General features: G+C 36.9%; 3 protein-coding genes across 5 annotated transcripts; 1 reads left to right on the plus strand and 2 right to left on the minus strand.

The window, feature by feature from the left end:
• The first annotated feature begins 1,015 nt into the window (after positions 1–1,015).
• On the plus strand, positions 1,016–7,189 carry acy3.2 (aspartoacylase (aminocyclase) 3, tandem duplicate 2). Of its 3 annotated transcripts, XM_079862159.1 has the most exons (10): positions 1,016–1,049; positions 1,221–1,269; positions 1,414–1,543; positions 1,731–1,828; positions 3,776–4,011; positions 5,335–5,530; positions 5,881–5,974; positions 6,059–6,166; positions 6,246–6,358; positions 6,549–7,189. In XM_079862159.1, exons 5-10 carry the CDS (start codon positions 3,776–3,778, stop codon positions 6,744–6,746), a joined length of 945 nt encoding a protein of 314 aa, XP_079718285.1. In that variant the 5' UTR covers positions 1,016–1,049; positions 1,221–1,269; positions 1,414–1,543; positions 1,731–1,828; the 3' UTR covers positions 6,747–7,189. The 3 variants fall into 3 exon arrangements, with proteins under 3 accessions (XP_079718285.1, XP_079718287.1, XP_079718286.1); XM_079862160.1 differs by lacking the exons at positions 1,016–1,049; positions 1,221–1,269 and having other exon boundaries at positions 1,312–1,543; positions 1,761–1,828; XM_079862161.1 differs by lacking the exons at positions 1,016–1,049; positions 1,221–1,269; positions 1,731–1,828 and having other exon boundaries at positions 1,292–1,543.
• Positions 7,190–8,029: 840 nt separating this feature from the next.
• On the minus strand, positions 8,030–11,098 carry cldnd1b (claudin domain containing 1b). The gene is made up of 5 exons (XM_079862194.1): positions 11,021–11,098; positions 9,579–10,073; positions 9,334–9,441; positions 8,519–8,656; positions 8,030–8,407 (listed from the first exon to the last, which is right to left on the minus strand). Exons 2-5 carry the CDS (start codon positions 9,871–9,873, stop codon positions 8,187–8,189), a joined length of 762 nt encoding a protein of 253 aa, XP_079718320.1. The 5' UTR covers positions 9,874–10,073; positions 11,021–11,098; the 3' UTR covers positions 8,030–8,186.
• A 1,551-nt stretch (positions 11,099–12,649) lies between these two features.
• glb1 (galactosidase, beta 1) lies at positions 12,650–22,805 on the minus strand. Its single transcript, XM_079862149.1, has 16 exons — positions 22,674–22,805; positions 21,576–21,745; positions 21,124–21,274; positions 19,785–19,845; positions 19,586–19,680; positions 18,701–18,881; positions 17,560–17,618; positions 16,734–16,855; positions 16,542–16,582; positions 16,339–16,451; positions 16,152–16,226; positions 15,610–15,699; positions 15,313–15,426; positions 14,591–14,722; positions 14,154–14,417; positions 12,650–13,375 (listed from the first exon to the last, which is right to left on the minus strand). Exons 1-16 carry the CDS (start codon positions 22,728–22,730, stop codon positions 13,121–13,123), a joined length of 1,980 nt encoding a protein of 659 aa, XP_079718275.1. The 5' UTR covers positions 22,731–22,805; the 3' UTR covers positions 12,650–13,120.
• Between the last annotated feature and the right edge of the window lie 1,619 nt (positions 22,806–24,424).

The raw sequence follows: 24,424 nt of genomic DNA on the forward strand, positions 1-24,424 counted from the left end.
TATGTTATTTTTTGTTGGTTTTCCAGATAATTGATGTTTTTCAAATAATTGTGATTTTGTTAATGTAAGGTGCAATTTATCAGCTTTGCGTATCTTAGCAGAATCCTGAATTTAAATGCATGATTTTTAAGGTCTACTGTGCAGAATGTACTTTCGATGTATTTACCATTTTAAGGTATTTTCACAGTACTGTTGTAGATTTAATAAAATGTATTAAAATAAACTATTATATTATTAAATAAACTGTGGCAGAATGGCTTGAGTGTTTAATATATAATAATGTTTTTTTTTTTTTTTTTCATTTTCTTTTGGGGCAACGGGGAATAAACAATACAGTATAGTTGCTTTACTATAAATTTACCAATTTACATTATTAGTTTAGGTAAAACAAAAAAAGAATGCTACTACAATTTAATATATATAATTGGGCCAATAACACAGTTTGGTAAACTTAATTTTTTTTCAATTGGTTCAATGTATTATTTCTCATTGAGCCAATGTTAACAGACTATTGCAACAATTGATAAAATTAAATTTACAGAATTTCACTTGGGCCAATTGAAAAATTTAGATGTGACCAGTCAATAGAAAATTTTGAGTTGGGGAGGTTAGAAATTTTTTACAGTGTGATGGTGAGACAAAAAACCACTATGAAACTGAAATTGCAATTAAGAAGATTTTGGGAGCACTTCAACTCGGCGCAGTAAAAAGTCATGCCTGAAAAATCCTCTCCCCCTCTCCCTCTCGTCATTAGAACCAACGTGACTTTTTACTGCGTCGAGTCGAAGTGCTCCCAAGTGCTATTCCGCCATACATTATAGTTATCCTTTTTCCCTGCTTAGAAAAGCGCCACGTTTTATTTTGTGTCACCATACTTGGTCGTGTAACTACTTGTGTAACTGTATTTAAATAGGGAAAACGTGGAGGTGTTTGGTCGCTTCTAACTCCATCTCTGTTTGGTCCCTAATGAATGAACTGGGCTAAGCTAAGTGCTATCAAAGTGTCGCCGCGCGCCAGAGCAATTGAGTGCACGCACTGAGACGAGAGAGGTATGTATCAACTCATCTTAGTTAAGGGAATAACATAGATTAATATGAAAAAACGGTGGAGTGTTGCTTTAAAGAGTTTATGTACTTCATACACTTCTGTGCATTTATTGATTTATTACTGTGTTAATTTTGGTTTTGGTATTGGCCATTGCATTTTCTAACACAAACCAGGTGTTCATGCCCTGAGGAAAGCAAGAGGAAACTGTGACAGGAAATACTGGTTTGTTGCGAAACACTTCCCCGCCTTTCTCTGTCATTATGCACAGTCGTAATGTTTAGGCAATAATCTGTAAGATCTTCAGTCCTCTCAGTTGTGATGCTTCTCCTCCCCCTCTTGTTTTTCCTCCACACACTCTCTTTTTAGCGCATGCATGAGTCAGCAAAGCACTGGCTTCATGCTGGAGATTCATGGCCAGGGGTAAAGAGTTGCTGGGACATCATGTGTGAAAGATGATCCAAGGCTGGTGACTGAAGGCGAGGCAGAGAAGGAGGAGGTAAATAATGGCTTCATATGTTACTTTACTGTGTTTGAGCAAATGTGGAAGAATGTCTTAAACTGTGTGTGTGTGTGAGTGTGTGTGTGTGTGTGTAGGTGCATCCCCTGCAGCTAGATTAGGCTTGTACTTGCTAAATGTGTGTCAACGCGCATGTCCTGTCACACCTCAATGTATGTGTCCAAAGGTCTCTGATGCCTTGTGCAACTCCACTCAGTAAGAAGATTAGAGGGAAAGCATTTGGAAGAGGCAGTGAAACAGCTTACTTCTGTCTTAAAAATAACGGTAGGAGGTTTTCCTTTCGTTTCTGCAGCTTTTGCTTTGATATGTTGCATGTTGTTGTAGCACGTGAGACAGATTGTAATGAGCTTCAATGAATGTACATTGTTTAAGAGAGCAACAGAATATTTCATTCTGAAGGGAAACAGCAAAACCCCATTAATGAACTAATATCATTCCCAACTGTTCTTAAAAGGTACACACACGGATAAACGTTGGCGTAAAAAATAAAGTTAACTGATAGTTGGCCAGTAACTTTATTAGGAACAAAAAAACATTAGTTTAAATGGAATTCTAGGAAAGTTTCTTTCTGATATAAGTAATGTGGTCAAAGACAAACTTTCTACCAAAGAAAGCAGTGACTTGCACGTCTTCTGTCTCCGTTTATCAGATACGTTTATCTAGAATGCGTAAAGTTTTTACCTCCAGAACTCCATGTGGAATTTTTTTCGGATTCATCCATAAAAGGGAACATTTTCCATAAACACTTCCACGACTACGCAGTGTTATTTTAGTATAACTTATATACTATTATAGTTTTAGTTAATTAGTCATTATTTTTTGTAGTTTATATTAAATTTTTTGTTGTTGTAAGTTTCTTGTCTTTTTGTCATTTTGATTATTTCTTTTATATATTGTCTCTAATAATTTTCATTTCATTTGAGTTATTTTAATACTTCAAGTTAAACTAAACCAAAATACGATATGTCGCCTTGGCAACTTGCTGAAATGAAATAATTATATTTTATTTTATTTCAGTTAAGCATTTATTTTGATTCAAGTAGCACATTCTTTAGGCTTTAGTTATAGTTGTAGTTAACAATTATAACACTGCCCTACTCGTTTATTAACATTAACCCTGTTTTTCTGAATTTTCAGTTAATAATTGTTTGATTATGACTTTTTTTTTTTTTGGTCTGATTAACAGTTCAATTTTCAGTATTCTGTTGTGCCAGCCATGCAAAATAGTCAGTGTGTGACTTTGTCATGCTTTCTCTTCCCCAAAGAGAGCCCTCAGTTGACCTCTGTTGTGGGATTATCAATGATCGTTTTGTATTAACTCTTAAGCAGTTTTACAAATGATCTACATCTACAAATGTGACCCTGGATCACAAAACCAGTCACAAGTCGCACGGGTATATTTGTGGCAATAGCCAACAATACATTATATGGGTCAAAATGATCGATTTTTCTTTTATGCCAAAAATCATATAGGATATTAAGTAAAGATCATGTTCCATGAAGATATTTAGTAAATGTCCTACCGTAAATATATAAAACATTTATTTTTGTGAGTGAATGCAGCACAATCACCAACATAAATGGACAACTTTAAAGGAGATTTTCTCAATGTTTAGATTTTTTTGCACCCTCAGATTCCAGATTTTCAAATAGTTGTATCTCGGCCAAATACTGTCCTATCCTAACAAACCACACATCAATAGAAAGCTTATGTATTCAGCTTTCATGTGATGTATAAATCTCAATTTCAAAAATTTACCCATGTGACTGGTTTTGTCGTCCAGGGTCACAAATCGTCAACAACATAATGACATCATATTGTTAGTTTGAATCAAAATAGCTATAGGGTTCAGTACAGGTTAAAGCTCTATGGACTGCATTTGTGGCACAGAAAGTTTTGTCTCCTTTCGTTTGTAAAAACAAAGAACAGGTATAAGTAATGCACTTACAATGGAAGTCAAATTACTATATTTGTGTTAGCCATAGAACTCAGCCTGTAATGGCCACACCTCTTTCTCACCCACTGCAGGTGATTATTTGCAAAATGCAAATTTAAAAAAAAAGATGTAGCATAATAAAATGAGTCTAGAACAGTGAGGTATTGTAAATGCAATATGAAAGGGCTCATGATTTAATAATTCTTCAAGAAAACACATATTGCGGTGGCATTTGAAAACTCAAAATAAGAATGTTTTTACTTTTGTGTTGTAGATGGCATCGTTGTTCCTGCCAGCACTGGGTCGCATGGCCGTATGTGGTGGGACTCATGGCAATGAGCTGTCAGGTGTGTATCTGGTGCAGGAGATGGAGAGACAGCGGAAAGAGAAGGGAGACAGCGTGTGGCCGATTCCTGTGACAACTGTGCTGTCAAACCCACGGGCTGTGGAAGAGTGCAGAAGATATATTGACACGGATATGAATCGCTGCTTCAGCACAGCCACGCTCAGGTGAGATGAGGCACTGCAGCACAGACTGTTCAGTTTAATGAAATGTAGGTTAATCTCATCTCAGTCTTTCTAGTCGAAAATAATTACAAAATAAGTTTTTTAAATGTTATTTTAAGATTTTAAGTTATTATTATTTTTACATTTTTGAATTATACATATAATATAATTTCTATAATGCAATTAATTATGAGTCGCTTGAAAACAAACAAGCTACTGTAGTGTAGCAGCTAAGTTACTGGCTTTTTTCATTTTTCGCTGAAAAATAATGTATAACTTTGACTATGACTAACGTTAGAAGATTGAGAATGTAGCATGGACTATTTTTAATATATTTGTCAATTTTGGAACCTAACTTACATAGAAAAAAAAGCAAAACTCATTCCCTCAATTTAATTTTATCAAGTTCATATAATGTGGTGGTCTTCCCTTTTGATTAACTTGTTAGATGTTAGACTAAACTCAAATTTTCGCATTTTTGCTGCATTTACTTATATTGAACAAATAAAAAACAATTAACGTTAGCCTAAACAATTATTGCTTCACATCAACAGCTTTAATAAGGTGTGCTCCCTAACATTTCATAGCAGAACTTCAATAAAATATTCTATATTCAATAAAATATTATTATATCTAGCTATATTAAATAAAATATATTATAGTATAATATATTTTATTTAATATGGCTAGATATAATAATATTTTATTGAATATAGAATATTTTATTTGGCGACATTGGCAAGGTCTGACCTGGAAATCTTAACGTTACTGCTAACGTTAGCTACTTGCGCGCCGATGTTCTTAAAGAAACGTATAAGTTAACTCAAACGCGATTCCTTGCTAATAGCCTAAAACGTTTTAGTCGATTAAAAAAAAAAGTATATATTTAACGTTTACCTACCAATGTAACTTTATCCTAGGGTACTACTCGCACTCCTTTCATCGTCACGACCATAGACTGTGTAAAAAGGTCACGACGATGAGTTTGTTTGTTGTCACAGCCGAGCCGTTGGGAAATTTTCAAAGATAATTATTTTCTACCAATCAGCGCGGTTGTCAGGCGGAACTTCAAGCATGACCAATCAAATTAAAGAAAGAGCGAATAATTTAAATACATAGCTCTTAACCTTTACATTAAAATAAAAAAAAAGTTAATTAAACATGGCTGTTTGAGTTAAAATATAAAATATGATATTCAATACATTTTCAAGTAATGTTATGAAAACATTAAGGTTTACACAGTAGGCCTATTGCAGAGCAAGTAAATAGGCTATATTGCATGATGCAAATATGTTACTATGTAAATCTGTACTCTGTTTCTTGAAGTTCACCTATAATAGACAGCAGCCCCTATGAAGTCCGACACGCTCAGGAACTTAACAATCTGCTGGGACTGAAAGGATCTGCAGATGCAATAGACATGATCTGTGACCTCCATAACACCACGTCTAACATGGGCCTCACGCTCATCCATTACACAACCAGTGACTGGGCGACCATGCACATCTGCAAATACTTACAGGCAAGAGCATCAATCACAGCACAAGTGTGCTTCAATAAACTCCATTCTGTAAACCAGGTCAGTTGATCTCAGCTGGTGGGTTGTTGTTGTGACAGGAAATTGGGTCACAGTTGTGGTCAGACAGACAGCAGGGGGGTGAAACAATGAGAAATGCAAACTAACTATATATATAATAATGCATAGCAAAAAAATTAATTGTCCTGAAGTAAAACCAGTTAAGAACCACAGACCTGGATTTTTTGTTTATTTGCCATTTTAAATGTGTGTACAATTCCATGAGTAGAATAGGTTTTGTTTTGTGTCTGTGCACGTGTGTTTTGATGTTGTGTGTTGTCATTTACACATTTAAGACTAAGATAACCAAAGTGCCTGTGAGAGTTCTGGTAATGGATGTCCCGATTAGTGATGCATATTCCTTGGAGTCTGTCTCCAAGCATGGCTTTTGTAAGTGATGGTGATTATCTCCTTTGAGTACTCATACACTAATGTACGCTCAGATGACAAGAATCATGACCTGTGTTTCTGTAGCAATAGAAGTCGGGCCGCAGCCGCATGGAGTCGTCAGGGCTGACATCTATTTGATTATGAAAGAGGCCGTCGACTTGACAATAGACTGGATCCACAAGTTCAACTCAGGTACTGTAAGACCAAATGTGGCTTACTTGTGTATTTTCTGCTATACTATAGTAGTAAGTGTGTTTTATTTTGCTTTCAGGAACAGTATTTGAAGGCGGGGATATGGAAGCCTTCAAGTTTATCAAAAGTATTGATTATCCCAGAGATCCCGAGACTCGGAATCTCACCGCTGCCATTCATCCTCAGTTACAGGTGTATATAGAATATATAGAAAGATATATACAAACATGCTTTGTAATTTACAGAATGTCACAATGCAAATAATCTTAATGGGCTAAAAAACATAATTGTCTTTAGGCAAAATATGATTCATTTTCTTTTTATTTGGGATAAAACATAACATGTTTGAGTAACAACCAAAAATCTGAATCTTTTTGTCTAGGACAGGGACTTCTGTGTCCTCAAGCGGGGTGACCCTTTGTTTTTGTCATTTTCTGGAGAAACTGTGAAGTATGAAGAAGAAGGGTCCCTTCATCCTTTCTTTATCAATGAGTGTGCCTACTATGAAAAGGGAATCGCTTTTCACTTGGCAAAAAAGTTGACGCTGACGATTCCAACGGTGCAAGTGAAGAAGGACTGAAGAAGAAAACATATTAAACTCTGAATTATTACCAAACCATCTAACATCAATCAGATGATTTCACAAGGCAGAATGAAATGATTAACAATTTTTCAGTCACTTATTATAACTCAGGTATACTCTAGGTCATTTTGTACAATCTAAAATTTATATGACAATCAATAGCTCATTTTGATCTACAGCTAAAATCATGAGCAACAATATTTTGGATGAAAAGATATTTATTGTGACCAGCAAAATGTTCATTTAACAGGAATGCTTACAAAACTGTATAAAAAAGGCAAAACCGTCTGGAGTATTTGCGACACCGTCATGATGATGATGTCACATTAGGCTGTGAAGTGTGAGGTATCCTCTTGACTGTATTGCTCATATGCTGCTGCTCACCTGATTTGAAATCAAGCCTCTCACAGGCTTGGAATAAAAAGACAAAACAAACAGCACACTCACTTGAACAGAACATGATTTCAAAATATTACAACCACGTGGCACAACGAAATCAACTGGAGCTGGATGTACACTGTGATTTTTACCATCGGTATTCGCTTGTATCGTTTTACAATATGATCCTAATGAAATCTTGGGTACATTTTACAGCCGACCACAAGACATCAACAGTCTTTTACATCCAATTGTGCATGATATACAAAAACTAATATAAACCACAATACGGATATAAACCACAGCTGAGATGGTTTTAAATGGCTACCTGAACCATCACAAAACATAACTGGATTCTAAACAAAGTTACCAAACCAAAGTGTAATATTCATAATGTAATACATTCTCAATGAGAGAGTAAATGGTAAACTGTTTAACCAATGTAAAGCACAAGAAACAAAGCAATAAATAAGCACAACAAATGTTCAGGAAAACACAAAAGGCTCGAGTGGTTATGACAGAAGCAAACATTCAGTCTTTTAGGCCAAGGCAAAAACCCTAGTGCATCTTGGGATTGCAAAGCGCTAAAAATGCGCTAGGAGTAGCTACAAAACAGGCGGAATAAAAACACAGAGGTGTTTTTTAAAAAACAAAGAGGAAACGAAACTAACACATGTAAATAAGTTTAGTCAACAGGTAAAATGTGACTAAATAAATAATGAAGCCCTGAAGAACTACTGGAGTGTCACTGATTATTATAGATGCATTTGAGTCTGATTGGCTGTGGTAGGGGTTTAGTTTCTCATCTCAAACAGTAAAGATGTTAACAAAGTGGTTAAAAAGGCAGTCATATAGTAGGAAGATCCTTCAAGAGATGCAAGTATTCACAGGAGAGTGCTATGAGTGGACGGCGCTAGTTTAACCTACTAACTTTGGGTGGTGTGTTCAGACTGTTTTCTTCATAAATTTTGCAAATAACAGCTACTAGGGTAGTGTTAAAAGCAGCTGCTGAAGCTGTGTGTTTTCCCTTCGGCAACTCTACAGTCAGTCCTCTGTTGCCTAGGCAACCCTGTAGGCTGTCATTCGAGTGTAGTGTTGGCGGTGACTCCTCGCAGCCCATATGAAGAGCGCAGCAGCCATGATCTGCAGTGGAGACGAGATCAGGGCCAAAAACAAGGACCAGCCCGGAGAGTAGTCCATACCCTCGGGAAGCTCGGATATTTCATGTAGCAGATGCACGCCCGCGAGGAAACAGCATACAGTGGCCACAGTACACAGGCCTGGGAGCAAAATATATGTTTAAATGTTATGCTTTCTTTGTCGGGGAGCTGTGGAAATAGCTGTGATTATTATTATTATCCCCGTTTATCCATAATGTACAGCTGTCTTACCGGCCAGCAGATGCAGGATCCCTACGAACAGGGTGGGAGTGACACTGCGGCAAAGACAGGCACACACTCCGATCAATGCCGCGAGAAACACCAGTCCAACAGAGACCAGCGGCAACAGGAACTGGCACTTCCACAGGTCTGAGGACACACACAACACAAACAAACATCTGAAGGCTTTCAGAACATAATGACAATGCAAATTACAAAACAATCTGCCACTCGCTGCGGCTGGTTGAGACAAATATACGAGACTGTATATGAAAGACTTTTACAGACAGATAGACAAATAGATAGACAGACAGGCAGAAAGATAGACGGACAGACAGACAGACAGACAACCAGTCAAATGTTTGGTTCTGGTAAGATTTTTTAGGCTTTTGAATTCAGTTTCTTATGCTCATCAAGGCTATATTTATTTGATCAAAAATACAGTAACAATGTGAAATAGTATTACAATTTAAAACAACTTTACTATGTATGTGAATATATTGTAATATGTCATTTATTCCTGTGATCAAAGCTGAATTTTCAGCATCATTACTCCGGTCTTCAGTGTCACATGATCCTTTGGCAACATTGTGATACACAATCATGCTAATAAAGCTCATTGATCCTTCAGAAATCATTCCAATATGATGATTTGATGCTCAAGAAACATTTCTTATTGTTCAATTTAATGCATCCTAGCTGAATAAAACTATTCATTTCTATCTATATATACATTTTTTTACAGACTCCAAACTTTTAAACAGTAGTGCATATATAAAATTGAATATTAGGTGCATGTACATGTTTGATTTTGAGTTAGGACGTACAGGTACGCAGCAGATCTTCTCCACTGTTAATATTTCCAGGAGATTTGAACTTGGATTCCCACTGCTGGGGCAAAGTAAAGGCCTGACATTTAGTCACCATTATCGGATCTAGAAAAGAAGGATGCGGAGAGCGAGGAGAGAGACAAAGCAAATGTAGTTAGCATCAGTTATTAACCTAATATACAACTAATAGTAAATAATTAATACATTAACATAAATTACAAAGTTGAACATCCTCTACTCACCAGGCTCTTTAAACCAGTGTGAGTTTTGGGGCACCAGAATGCAGCGCCACCAGAGACCCAGCGTGCCATTCCACCGGAACAAAGCGACACTGTAGCTCCTCTCATCCATGTCCTCTCCCTCAAACTCCTGCCGCAGGGTCTGCAGATCTGAGCCGTTGTTGAAATCATTGCTGGCCGGCTGACTGTGGTACTGGTACCAGTGCTGTGTTCCCATTGCAACAGAGAGATAGACGGTGGCAAGAAGGCTCAGCACAGAGCCGATAACCAGCGCTGTGGCATAGCGGTTGTCCACCATTGTTTTGATGATGTAATATTAAAAAAATAATAATTCAGATAGCCACAAATAAACTCTTTAGTAGATGAGTGTGAGGAGAACGATCATATCATTTAGTGTTTTACACAGAAGTTTCTTTTCATCTTCCTGTGATATCCATTGCAGAAAGTCAGATCTCATTTTCATGGACACGATCCTTCCTGAGATCTAAAGTGTGTCATCTGAAACAGAGAGGAGTGTGATTAAATCACAAAGAAGTCAAACAAAGACATGTTTAATTACAAGGTACAAAAATGATGCACTGAGAGCTATCAAGGAGGAGTACTAAGACATTGAATTTGCTAAGGTTTGCTAAAGACTATCCCAGTTTTGAGTCACTTCAAGTAGCTAGATATCCACGACCAAATCTGTTTATAGTGCTGTTTTCTGAGTTATGTCTGTGAAATAATCTGTACTTATTATTGTAGTGTAATCTATTTCAGATAAAAGCCACTAAACTGCTCATAACAGCTAATTAAACTGTGGTTAGTCACTGCACTTGATAGTGACTTATAATTTTTAAAAGGTATAACAACAAAACTTAACATTTCTAACAACTCGGTACACGCAAAATAGACATTTATAATATTTTAAAAACGGTTTTATTGTTTGTCATCTTTATTTGTCGTTCCCTCGTATATTATTTACGAGCGCATTAAAGAGCATATTTATTGATAAACCCCTTAAAATGAGAGTTATGTCCAGTAAAGAAATAAAAATTAAATGAAAACAAAAACAAAAGTCAAACTCTTCATGAAAAAGTGCCTTTTGCCTGGTCGATGTGCTTTAATATTCAGAAAACGAGATAATAAAATAAGTCACGAAGTGTTTAAATGCACAAAGGGCATATCATTCGATATTTAATACAATTTTGACATATTTAACCGACACAATAGCCTAATGCTCAATATTTCATACATTTAAGTTGCTTGACGTTGACTAGCATGAAAGCTAACAGGCTAATGTGTATTTTTAGCGACATACTCGAGACTTTGACGAATACAAAAATAACATATGTACATTTTGAGTGTTCTGTATTTCTAATACTAATGAAACTTCATATTTAGAACAATAACACCCGAAAGTTTTTTGTTTAAATCAATAAAAACTGCTTGCGATTGTCACTTACCATAATGAACAGACCCAGCGCGCTGATGACGACTCTGTTCCGGTTACGCTTACGAATGCGCGCGCACATCACAACCTCAATCCGCACGAGCGCGATTAGTGCACGTCACGAGAATAGCAGCAGAACAGGGGTGAAGAAGATTGTGCAAACTTCATCGCTTTGCTTCAAAATGTCTTCATTCACATGCAAGGAAATTGCTGCAAAGAATACTGCACCTGAAAGAACCATTTGCCGGTTCATTAAGAACTTCAAGGAGGTTCAGCTGCAGTGAAAAATACCTTTGGAAAATAACTGGTGTCAAGAAGGACAGAAATGAAGCCACTTCTCTCTGAGAAAAACACCAAGGACAGACTCAGTACAAGGATTGGACCGCAGAAGATTGGTGCAACGTTATTTTCTCTGCTGAACCTTCCTTCCGACTGTTTGGGACAGCTGGAAAATTGCTTGTCCGGAGAAAAAAAAGGTGAACGCTGCCATAAGTCCTGTGTCTTGCCAACAGTGAAGCATCCTGAGACCATGAGTGAGGTTGCATTTAATCCAAGGGAGTGGGTGCTCTCTCACAATTCTGCCCAAAACACTGCCATGAATACAGAATGGTATCAAAACATTGGAGATCATTACATTGAAATTTTGGATCCGTGGCCAGGCAATTCCCCGGATCTTAATCCCATAGAGAGCCTGTGGTCAATCCTCAAAAGGCATTTGGACAAGCAGAAACCCATAAAATGCAATCAGTAAGGAAATAATGGATTGCCATTAGTCAGCATTTGGCCCTGAAGCTCACATCCAGCATGCCAGAGCAAACTGCAGAGGCTATGAAGAAGAATGGGTGAACACTGTAAATATTGAGTTTTTGCGTATATTGACATGACGTGAAGGTCAAGTATGGTAACTCATACTCAGAATTTGTCCTCTGCATTTAACCCGTCCAAGTTAGTGCACACATTTTAGGTTACCACACACACACACACAGAGTGCGAACCACACTGCGGCGCTCGGGGAGCGATTGGGGGTACAAGCTTAAGGGGACCTCAGTCATGGGCATTGACTGTGGAAAAGAGCAATGTTTTTTCACTCCCCCCACCTACATTTTCCCACCGGTATTGAGAATCGAACCCACAACTTTAGGCCACGGCTGCCCCATTATTGAACATGTTGCCAATAAAAGCCTTTAAAACTTATGAAATGCATATCAGTGTAGTTTTCCCGTATACCATAGAAACATGAACAAACAATCTACATATACTGAAGCAACAAACTTTGCGAAACACAAAATTTAAGTCACTGCCAATACTTTTGGCCACTGCTATATTTATTACTCTCTACTTTTATCTTTTACTCGTTATTCCTAAATTTCTTACGTGGTGTCGGTATTGACAACAATTGAAAACGAAGTTTTCATCTATTTTTGAAGGGTTTGACAGGCATAGTATGAGATGAGATGCATGTTGAAAGTGTTTTTTAGCTTTTCACACATCCTAACCAAAAGAGAAGGCAAAAAAAGGAAGAAGAAAGTAAAAAAAGTTTGCCTTCTGCAGAATTGCAGTACACAAAACAAGATTCTAGTAAACCATCCCACTTCTAGACCCTTAAAACAAACCATATGTATATATATATCACATAAAGACTGCGTGAATAAAATAGTGTCGTTTAATTTACACACAACCATGGATTTCTGTAAGGGTTCAATAATACAATTCAAAGTCATAAAACCATTCAACATCATTTCATCATGATACATTACAAGGCATGTCAAATGTGGTGCAAAAATAAATGCAATAAACGCTTGACTAAACAATGTAGCATGTTCATCCAAAAGAAAGGTAAGATTTCTAAAAGTGCTAAATAAAAGTAGTATCTGCATTAGGAAATACCTTGAGAGGATCTAGTGCACTCAAATTAAAATCACACAGCTCATTCCCTGAGCGGCTTTGACACCTGAGAATTGGCGAGATTTTACTGTAAATTCACAGTTTAATTTTTAATATTGTCCATATAGAGCTGATACATGTCATATCCTTTCAGATCCCTTCAGATTAGTAAAATGTGTGACGCAAATGAATTATTCTAAGATTCTTCTGCTTGTGGAGGTCGATAAAATCATAAGAGGTCTTCTTTTTTGAACAGCCGTCTCGTGTGCTGGCTGGTTGTCTTCACCGTGGCGTTTATGACCGGAGTGTCAGTGAACTCCACCACGCAGGAACCCGAGGAGCACGGTGCCGCCTCCAGCTCCAGAACGGTTATGTTGTTTTGGACGGAGGTGCTGAGCAGGTGGGCTGGGACAAAGAGGGTCACCTGTGGCCCGCGGGAAGGCCAGTAGCGGCCCACATTAAAACCATTAATCCACACTTGACCCTGGAATAAAAAAAGCATTTTATGATCCTTTAAAATTTCACCAAAGCTAATCTCTTCACATTTGTAAATGGATCTCATTAGGGAGGCACCGATATGAAAATTTTGTCCGATACCGATAACGGATAATTCTTTATATTCGAAAGCCAATATACTGGTATACCGGCCGATAAATCTAAATCCAAATTTTTATATAATTTTGAAAAGCCTGATTACAAAAACAAAAGTCTCACCATTAAAAGCCATATCCCAAGCACACAATTATAATGTTCTCATGATCATTTTATGTAGCTTATATTAGACTTGCGCTGTTAACTGTATTTCCCCTTTTTCCAATCATATTTAAAACAATTAAAAACCATCATGGCAAACAGTGCGCATATGAAGTGTCTCAGCTGAAGGAAATAATCCATTATTTATTGCTTTAATATATCAGCCAAATTTTCTTATCAGGCCAATAACGATAACATTAAAAATGAACATATATTGGCCGATACCGATATGGTGGCCGATATACCATGCATCCCTAGTATTTTCCCTTTTCCCAGTCATATTTCAAACAATTAAAAACCATCATGGCAAACAGTGCAGATCTGAAGTGTCTCAGCAAAAGGAAATAATACATTATTTATCGGCTTTAATATATCGGGCAAATTTTCATATCGGGCCGATAACGATAACATTAAAAATGAACATATATCGTCCGATACCGACATGGTGGCCGATATATCGTGCATCCCTAGATCTCATTAAAACCAACAGCAGTGGTGATGAGTCCTACCTTCCTCCAGTTGGGAAACTGTATGTATGTGTCCTGAGGGAGGTCGGGAATGCCGTCCGGGATGTGGAAGCTGCCAGCGTAGAAGGTTGGAGGTGAAAGAGCAGGAGGAGGTGTGGTGGTTAAACTGGTGGAGGGCGAGGAGACGGAGACAGATGAGCTCGACGCCGACAACAGCCCCTCACGCACGGCTTCATCTATACTCAGAGAGTACACCGTCCAGTTAACCAGAACATCAGCGCCCAGAGTCAGATTAAACACCAGACCCTGAGGAACAGAGAGAGAAAATGAAAAAGAGTCTGAATATTTCTGTGGGATTGTCAGCTAAAGGTAAACTGTAATTCTGATTAGTTAGAAAAGATATAACAACTCAAGTTAGAACAGGCTGAGGGACTTTGCTGAGAATGAGTAAAATGGGAAGTGGATAAAATTTTGGTTGCCTTGAAGTCATTAATTTCTCTGCCGTAGTTGATTCTGCCCATGTTCTCCACCAGGATGTCCACACGGCTGCCAGCTTTTCCAGTTATATTCATGGTGAGTGCCTTGTTCCTCTCCAAAATACCAGCAGAAATCTAAAAAAAAAAAATGAAATGATTTAAGAAGCACAGAATGAAATGAAATAATTACACTACTGTTCAAAAGTTTGCGGTTTTTTAAAGAAGTCTCTTCTGCTTATCACATGTATTTGATCAAAAACAAGTACAAAATATTGTGAAATACTGTATAATAACAATTTTAAATAGCTGTCATCTATGTGAACATATTTTTTAAATCCTGTGAAGAAACATTTCTGATTATTATCAATGTTGAAAACAGATGTGCTGCTTAATATTCTTGTGGAAACAGTAATGCATTTTTTCAGGATTCAATTGATGAATAGAAAGTTTAAAAGAGCAGCATTTATTTGAAATAGAAATTTCATTCATTTATAACTGTCACTTTTGATCAATTAAATGTGTCCTTGCTGAATAAAAGTATTAATTTCTTTAAAAAAAAAAACTTGGCAGTGTACTGTATACAATGTTGTGTTATGCAAACACTTCCAATTAGATATAAATCTGTGCATAAACTTTATCTTAAGAGCCTTTTCACCATCACAGCTATTATGATTATGAGTAACTCAGACATGAAACAATCAACAGAGTAAAACAGTGCTGCTTACGCCATCAATGGATATATATGCCCGATCATGGACTCCATTTAGAGGGGATGACAGTGGGGTGGGCTTCAAACAGTTAACAGGCAACACAGTTTGATACAGCATAAAGCCAAACGCCTGACGGGATAATGAGACATCCATAATCATTAAACAGATAAAACATAAAGCAATACAGTTCATAAAAAAAGCACCTGCATAAACACAGACGGAGACGAAGCAGAGGGAGCATTTAAATCACTAACATTACTAAACAGAACTTCACATTTACTGAACAACAATTAAGATGAGATGCGGGCATACCTGATTCATTTCAGTAAATGTTGTTGGGTAAAGAGTTTGTACAGGGCCAGAGAAAGACAATACATCCAAAGACTCTGACACGGTCTTCAGCTGCAAGGACATGATAGTTATATAGTGGAGTGTTATATACACATTAAATAAAGAGTGTGTAATGTTGCTGTTTGGGCATGAAAAAGGTCTGAAAAGTCACTCCGACAAGAGTTATTCTCTATATCAGTATAGTGGTTGACCAATCACAACACACTGGACAAGCCGACCAATCAGAGCGCAGAAGGAGGGGCTTCATAGAGACAGGAACTAAACAGAGCGTTACTGACAGACTGGGAAGAGAGGTGCTGCAACAACGTCAAATATTGGAAAAATAACGAGTTTTTTTTTTTTTTTTTACATTTAAGCATGAAAACCTATTTTAGTACAAGCCCAAAAACAAAAATCAAAGACTAAACGGCATAATAGGTCGTCTTTAAATAAAACAGTGACTCGAAATATAAATCATATTACAACAGTAAAATTAACAGGCAAAGATGCAAAAAATTATTTACCTTCTTCATTTGCACTTTTCCATATGCAAATTTAGGGGTTGATGGAGGCAGCATTCCTTCTGGTATATCTTTGTACTGTATCCGAAACAACAACAAAAAAAACAATCAGATCGATTTGCATGATTACTGACCATTGCATTTCTCCTTTGAAAATCATAATTCTTTCAATAAATAGCTAAATCTTTACCATTTTGATGACTTCTCTTATGGCGAAATACTTCTCTGTGAGGTCTCCAGCTTCTGTAAGGGGGGCATCATAGTCGTAGCTGGTTGGCTGAGGACCATAAGGAGAGTTTGCGCCTATAATGTGATAAAATCAAGGAAAAACATGAACCGAGACACACTGTAAGTTATTCTTGGCCTGTTGAGGTACAAATCTCCAAGACCTACCATTCCAATAACCAAAGTTAGTTCCACCGATGAACATATATCTTGAAAACAATAACAAAAATAGTAATAAATCATACAATTCTGACTATTCAAAATAAATCAATAAATATAATAAAATAAATCAGTGCATTCCTTTCAGAAGTCATTTTTAGTGTAAAACCGATATTCAATTGTTATGGGTGACCAACTCACAAGTTGACATTGGCTCCCATTCCCAGAATTTCGTTGAGGCTCTTGACGATAGCGGCTGTGTGAACGACGGAGTGTTTCTCACCCCAGTGGTCCAGCCAGCCTGCGTAGAACTCAGAGTTCACCTGCAAAAAAAACTGGCCTCAGTTCCATTTTTCCAGAACACACTTCTACATGTTAGAATTGTGGAACATAATTCTCTCTCCCTGCCAGATGCGGAAAGGCTTATCCATGTCTTTATTACGTTGAGGCTTCATTATTTTAATGCACTTTATTCTAGTCTCCTTAATAAGAAACTGCAATATATTCAGAATTCAGCCGCTCGGGTACTGACTTGCACAACTGCTTGCCAGCATATTTGCCCGATTCTTTATAAATTGCATTGGCTTTCCATACAGGCACGTATGGATACAGTTAAGCTGCATCGCCATTATACTCCAACTCGCTCTCTCTACTCTTGTACTCTTCAGCAACCTTCTTTTAAAACAGGGTCTATATGAGGTCAAGCTTCTTCTGTTTCAGCTCCACAGTAATGCAATGCTCTTACTTTGGCAATTAGAAATTCCCCAACACTTGCCTATTTTAAGAAGTCTCTAAAGACTCATCTTTTTAAAGCTGTTTATTGTTGTTGAGTATACTTTGTTATTTCTGTTTTTTTTACTATATTGCTGTAATTGTTATTATTACCCTGTGTAGCACTTTGGGTTTGAGAAAAGCACAATATAAATAAAATGCATTAGTATTATTGTAATAATGTAATTCAGTTTAGCTTTGCCATCCAGTGTCTTTATATTCATAACTGCTGATAGGAAAAACGATTGATTCTTACCAAAGGCCCACGTGGCTCTGCATGTCTCTGTGCTCCAAACGCAGCGGTTACATTTGAACCTGCACAAAAATACAACAATAAAATTTACAAATCGCAATGCTAAGAAACGTCAGAACCAGTGTTATCATTAACTAAAAACGTAACAACATAAACGTTAACTGAAGTAAAAAAAAACAAAAAAAAAAACATAAAACTTATTTTATTTCAGGTAGTTGCTAAGGCAATATTTAGGTATCTATATATATAACCAGGGCTTGAAATTAACTTTTTTGCTCACCAGCCACTGTGGCTAGCGGTTTTCTAAAGTTACTAGCCACTCAGTATTTTCACTTGCCACAATTTTGACATTGATACCATGGGGTAAAAATGCCATATAGCTATTTTTAATACTATCTCATAATTTGGCAGCAGGAATATTAGGTTGCTGTCACTTTAAGACCTGACGCACGGATCCATTATACTGTTACACATGTTTTCATTCTCAACTTTTTACGTTCACTTAAAACATAACTGACTGTTTTTACGTGAATACTTGCCTTGACTGGCATTTTGACATTATTTTGTATGAATTTGATTGTGTATGTATTTGCTTTTTAAGCGCAATAAGCAGTGAAAAAGAACTAAATTTATAACTGAGAGGCGGCTTTATGGGTTTTCTTTGGGTGTGAAATGCAAGCCCTATAACACCAACAGTATTCATCAGGAGCAAATGAACCGAGTGAGTGAGGAGAGGCAGGTTTGTGTGTCACTCGCTGTAGGAGAGATGAGAGAGTGAGAAAGCGCAGCTTTACCTATATCTATTCTGTGGAAAAATAAGTATTGGAAGATTTCAGTATTGGTATGTATCGAAAAATCTATATTTTTGACAACACTACATTGCACTTAGTTTATTTGAGATGCCATTTTAAAAAGACTACAACTGAAAAATGTATATATTATATATCAAATTTAACCCGCCAAAGTGGCTAGTAGGAGTGACTGCGTTACACGCCACGGCTGAAATCCACCCACATTTGGCAGGTGTTAATGTCAAGCTCTGTATATAAAATATAGGCAAAAATATAGGTGATATAGGATCTATATATATATATATATATATATATATATATATATATATCAATAAAGGTGATATATAGCAGACCTGGGCCGAAGTCAACAGTGGCATAGATGCCCTGGAGGGATCCACACTTGAGATAACCCACGCCTGCTCCATCAGTGGTGAACAGGACCACCTCGTCCCCCAGATGAGCCCGGAACAGCTGGCTGAGATGCCGCATGTAATCAAAATCACAGGCAAAGTAACTGCCGTATTCATTCTCTACCTGCATATGAAAGCAATCACATACATAAATTTAAGATGCGCTTGTGTTTGAAAATTAAACTTTTATACATATTACACATATTTACATACTTGTTTGTCCTTAAAGGATTAGTTCACTTTCAAATGAAAAATTCCTGATTTTTCTCCTGGAATGTTTTCCTCAAAAACCTTAATTCCTTTTGACTGAAGAAAGAAAGACATGGACATCTTGGATGACATGGTGGTGTGTAAATTATCAGGACATTTTTATTTGAAAGTGAACTAATCCTTTAAATAGCTAAAAAGGGTGAAAATATACATACAAACAAATTATATATAACATTTTATACACAGGGTTATCTATATACGGTATACAGGGTTTTTATGTCATTGTAATGTAATTGTCCCACTTTTCATAAGTTACACCCATCAGATCATGAGCAGACATTTTATGAAATGATTACATAATAAGCTGGAAAATAACTGAATTATTATTGAGTGAAAATACTCGTTCAACAGGAAATTCCACAGTTCAGTGTCATGAGTTTAGCACTAAGGCAGGCTGGAATCACGGCAATCTGATTTATCTCATGTTATGAAAATTACATATTCAATAATAGTTGAATATACAGTATATAATATTGTATATATATATATATATATATATATATATATATAATTTTTTTTTTTTTTTTTACCAGCATGATTGTTATATAAGTGTCTTACTTGCACAGTAATGATGGGTCCGCCGTTCTGGTACAGGTAACGTTTAATGATGGGCAATAACTTCCCCATCCACTTATCGACTGCTGCAAGGTAATCTAGAGCAATATATAAAATGCCACTTAAACTTGCAATATATACATTTCACTCATTCAACTGCATCTTTTCCACTCTGAGGTTAATCAATAACTCATGTTATTACCTGGATCAGATGATCGCAGCACAATGTCTTTCTTTTTCAACAGCCAGGCAGGCAAACCCCCCTAAAACAAGAAAAATGTAACCATCCGAGGTCAGAAAAGTCAGCCATTTACACTCCATCACATATTCAGTTTCTTTTTTAATTATTTTCACTATACAAAAATTATTATTATATTTAAAAATGACTATTTTTACATCGGAATTATTGACTTTATAGGACATGTGTCCCTGCCAAAAATTTAGATCAGGGGTTGTCAATCTTTTTGAGACCACGAACCAGCATATAATAAGATCATCCTCATGCGAGAGACCCCGATCCTAGTAAAATTTAAAAGACAGCTATATATTTTCATGTATAAATATACCCAATTTATACTATTAAAATGTATGTCATAAACATGTATAAAATATTATTTGGAAAATATTTTGTTTCTGTTAAGTTACAAAAACTTTTTTTCAATTCACTATAGTACTGTACTGATAGGCATATTATTTTTTGTTTATTTATTAACAATTTTGTATTATTTAGTTATTTAAATAAAATTTTACATTTATTTTAAATCATAAGCATTAATTAATTTTTACATTGTTTTTCCACAGACCCCCTAGCTCTCTCTTGTGGCCCCCGGACCCCAGTTTGAAAACCCCTGATTTAGATGCGTCTCAGGCCCTGTTTACACCTGGTATTAAGATGCGTTTTGGTCGATCAGATCACAAGTAGACGAGAGAAACACATTCCCGTTTACACCTGGTGTTTTAATCTTTCAGCCACTTCTAACCTGATTTCTTCAAAGAGAGGGTCTATTAGGTGGGTAATGTGTGGGTTTTTTCAGATCTAATGGACAAAATAAGCTCACGCAATTTACATATGAACGCGCCCGGAGACGACAGAAAAACATCAAGAGCATCAGCTTTAGTTTCTGCTCTGACAGCCGCAAGATCAGCCAAACACTGTGAGTGTGTGTTAGAAATCAGGAATGGAGAGAGAACATTGAGCTTGGTATGTTTTTCATCTTCAAACCAAACTTGGGTCTTCAGCCGACAAAGTTTAAATCCCGTCTGGCTAATGCACTTCCCATAATGTTTAAGCATTAGATCATTAGACGGAGAGAAGACGGTGTTTTGTGGCTGTTCGAACACATTCGACCACAAGAGCGTTTACACTAGGAAAGCAATCCGGTCTAATGTGTTTTCAACGACCTCTGGAAGTGGTAGAAAGTGGACAAGCTCAAAACGTTTAAAACTCGTTTACACCAGTATTTGGCGTCGTCAACTTGTGAACCGATGGACCGAAACGCATCTTAATGGCAGGTGTACACAGGTCCTCTGTCTTTTCTCACCATATCCCACTCTGCACAGATGTAGGGGCCTGGCCTCATGATGACCAGCAGGCCGATGTCTTGGCACAGCTGCAGGAAGTGCTCTAGATCCGCGTCTCCGTCGAAGTCGTACTGACCCGGCACAGGCTCGTGGAAGTTCCATGGCACATACCTGCGGATGAATTCGGCCATTAGGGAAATCTGAGTAGGAATGAGTGGAATACAAAGTAAGAAAAAAAAAAGGGCCAAAGAAATTCCATTGATTAGTTCATAATTATGAAATCATTTCAGAAATATTGTACTTGCAATTAGCAATTTCTCAACAATTGTATTCACTATTACATTTTCCATGATTTTTATTATTAATTTCCAGACTTTTCCAGGTTTGGAAATCACAATATTTCCAGGTTTTCCTTGACTGTGGGAATACAAAACATTGTGACTAATACTTAATCATTGTCAGTTCGTCTTACGTCTGGATGGCGTTCAAACCAGCCATGTACATCTTGAGTAGCCTGTCCTTCCAGTAGACTCTGGGAATCCTGCTGTAGTGGATGCTGCCCGAGATGTAGCGAAATGGCTCTCCATCTTTTAGGAAGCAGTTTTGACGGTAATCCACGGAGAAACTGGATGTTGAAGCATACTACAGAAAGGAAGAGGATACAGAGCGCTTTAAAACAAGAAAATCTTTTTTCATTAGTTAAAGGAATAGTTCACCCAACTAAAAATTACAGGCATAAGGAATAATAACCACAGAATACCAAAATTATCCAATCGGAATAAAGTACAGTATTCAATTTCATGTACTCAGCCTCACGTTCCAAACCGGTTTGGTTTTCCTACTTCCATGGAACACAATCAAAGATATTTTGCACTATATCCTTGTCTAAACCATTTCCCCCATACAAATGAAAGAGGATTGGAACTGGGGCATTTGAGTCCCAAATGACAAAAACGTGGTCTCAACGTCAGGTTTGACATCTAGGATGGTCCATGTGTGTCTTGTGGCCAATATTGACAACAAAAATTGTATAACATCATGACAAGACATGTTTTTGTCATTTTTTGAGCACAACAGTCTCAGTTTCCATTTACTTTCATAGTATGGAAAAGAGCAGTTGTTTAAACATCCTGCAAAATTGAAAAATTATTATGGAATGAGTTTGAGTAAATGAGGACAGAATTGTAATCTTTGTGAGCTAACGTTATCTCTTTGAATAACAGTATTATAAGGATTGGTGTTTGATGACTGACGTCCTCACATGACAAGTCACAAGACGCACGAGTCATGACAGTCTGGACGCACTTGTCAGTCAGGTGTTAGTATGTTCATTATCATAACATCAGACCAAAAGTGCGACCGAATATCTCACAGCAGAAATATTCTTCTATAAACAGTATCAGACTAGCAAACACTAGAAAGTATAACACTTTTCTTAGATGGTAGTAACGTTACTGCATATGCAAGTCACTATTTAAAGTTATGGAGAAAACATCTGCACACTAGTAAGCAAGCTTTACGCTTGGTTTAAATTATACTTTTAAAACAAATGGGCAAATTTAATACTTGCCGTGACCGATGGTAGGGCCAGGAGCAGAACCAACATCAGTCCGACATCCGCAGTCATGGTGTTTGAATCAGCAAACAGCGGTGCGGAAGTCAAATGCCATTTATTTTGGTTGCTACTAGCGATGACCGACTCGTGAATGAATCTTTGTCTGGAATCGGATCTTTTTAATGAACTAGTTGAACCGGTTCACAGAGCAGGTCTGAAAGATTCGTTCACAAATCGAACTGAATCTATAAAACACTTACGTTAAAACCGACCTAGCATTTATGAATTATTTTTCATTACTAGTAAATAATCCAATTGAATAAAATGAAATGCTAATGCACCTAGTGAGTCAATAGGCTAAATTGTGGTGGTCACAAACGGGTGTTAGTATTGTGACAAACTGACTGGACAAATTAGATTACAACAACAAACACCTTTATTAACAGAACACTGTTTACTGGGATATTTTAATGTAAAGCATGGACCATGTGGTGACGCTAAAGGAGATTCATGATTTGATTTTGAACAGGTTTGAGAACCGACTCACGGTCGCAGATTTCCCATCACTAGTTGCAAATCAAACTGAGGGTACATTTACATGACAACTCAGGCAGCAACATAATGTCGGATCAGATCCGGCCCACATCTGGTACACGTGGATTCCACACGGCCCAGATGAGGGCCAGATTTGAGCCGACATTACGTTGCTGTCTGGGAACGGTATACTAAAAACAGAAAAGTTTTTCCACTGTGTTTTAAGTGTACAGACGACAACATTCTCAAAACAATCCCAGTTCACATGGATTCGTGAAATTGACAAAAAAAAGGCTGTATTATTCATGTCAGGCCATTAAATGGCGATGTCACTTGGTAAAGAAACATAATCCGTCTATAGACTGAACACGTAATACACAAACGCATGACGTCACCGTTTTCAAAAACTTGTAGCCTACTTTGGGGTCATACACGACAAATGGAAAACTGTTAATACGTTTTCGCTGTTAATTTAAACAACAATGGCATTTTGGGGGCCTGAAAACACAAGCTTTTGAAATCAGGTTTTACAGTGCAAGTTTTAGAAAACGATACCGTTATCAAATTTGTGAAAACGGTGACATCATGCGCATGCATTACGTGTTCAGTCAGTGTTTCATTACAAAGTGACATCGCCAACTACTGGCCTGGCATAAATAATACAGCGTTTTTAGTCGTTTTTTAGTTAGTTTTAGTTTTTAAACATTAACATGTTCGTACTTATTTTTTATTAGTAGTAAGTATTCCAGTAGATTTAAATAAAAATATAAAAATTCTAGCCATAACAAATTAATTTTAATATTGTGACAAACTGAGCTGGAGACATTAGAAAATATAAAATATACATTATTAACCGAAAACCGTAGCCTAAAAAACAGCAATCTTACTGTATTTTTATTTTTATACATATTTTTTTAAATTATAGAACTTGTAACAAACATTAGCACCAAAGTCAGAAGCTCCAAAGACATTCACAAGGCACGAAGATTCATATGCACATTTTACATTTTTCTCTACCTTAAGAGACTTCATTAAAAGAGCAAGTTTGTTACAGAAAACCTTGTATAAAGGAGGAAATTTAGACAATCGACTTCTATGAATAAAGAGTTTTCCGTTCAACATCTTTACTCGAACGTTTTGCAGGGGCCAATTGATGACGCAAAAGAATCAATGATTCGGATCTTTGAACCGGTTCGGGAACCGACTTGCTTAAATGAGTCGGACTTCACATA

Source organism: Squalius cephalus, assembly GCF_949319135.1.
Source record: "Squalius cephalus genome assembly, chromosome: 2".
Classification (NCBI taxonomy): domain Eukaryota; kingdom Metazoa; phylum Chordata; class Actinopteri; order Cypriniformes; family Leuciscidae; genus Squalius; species Squalius cephalus.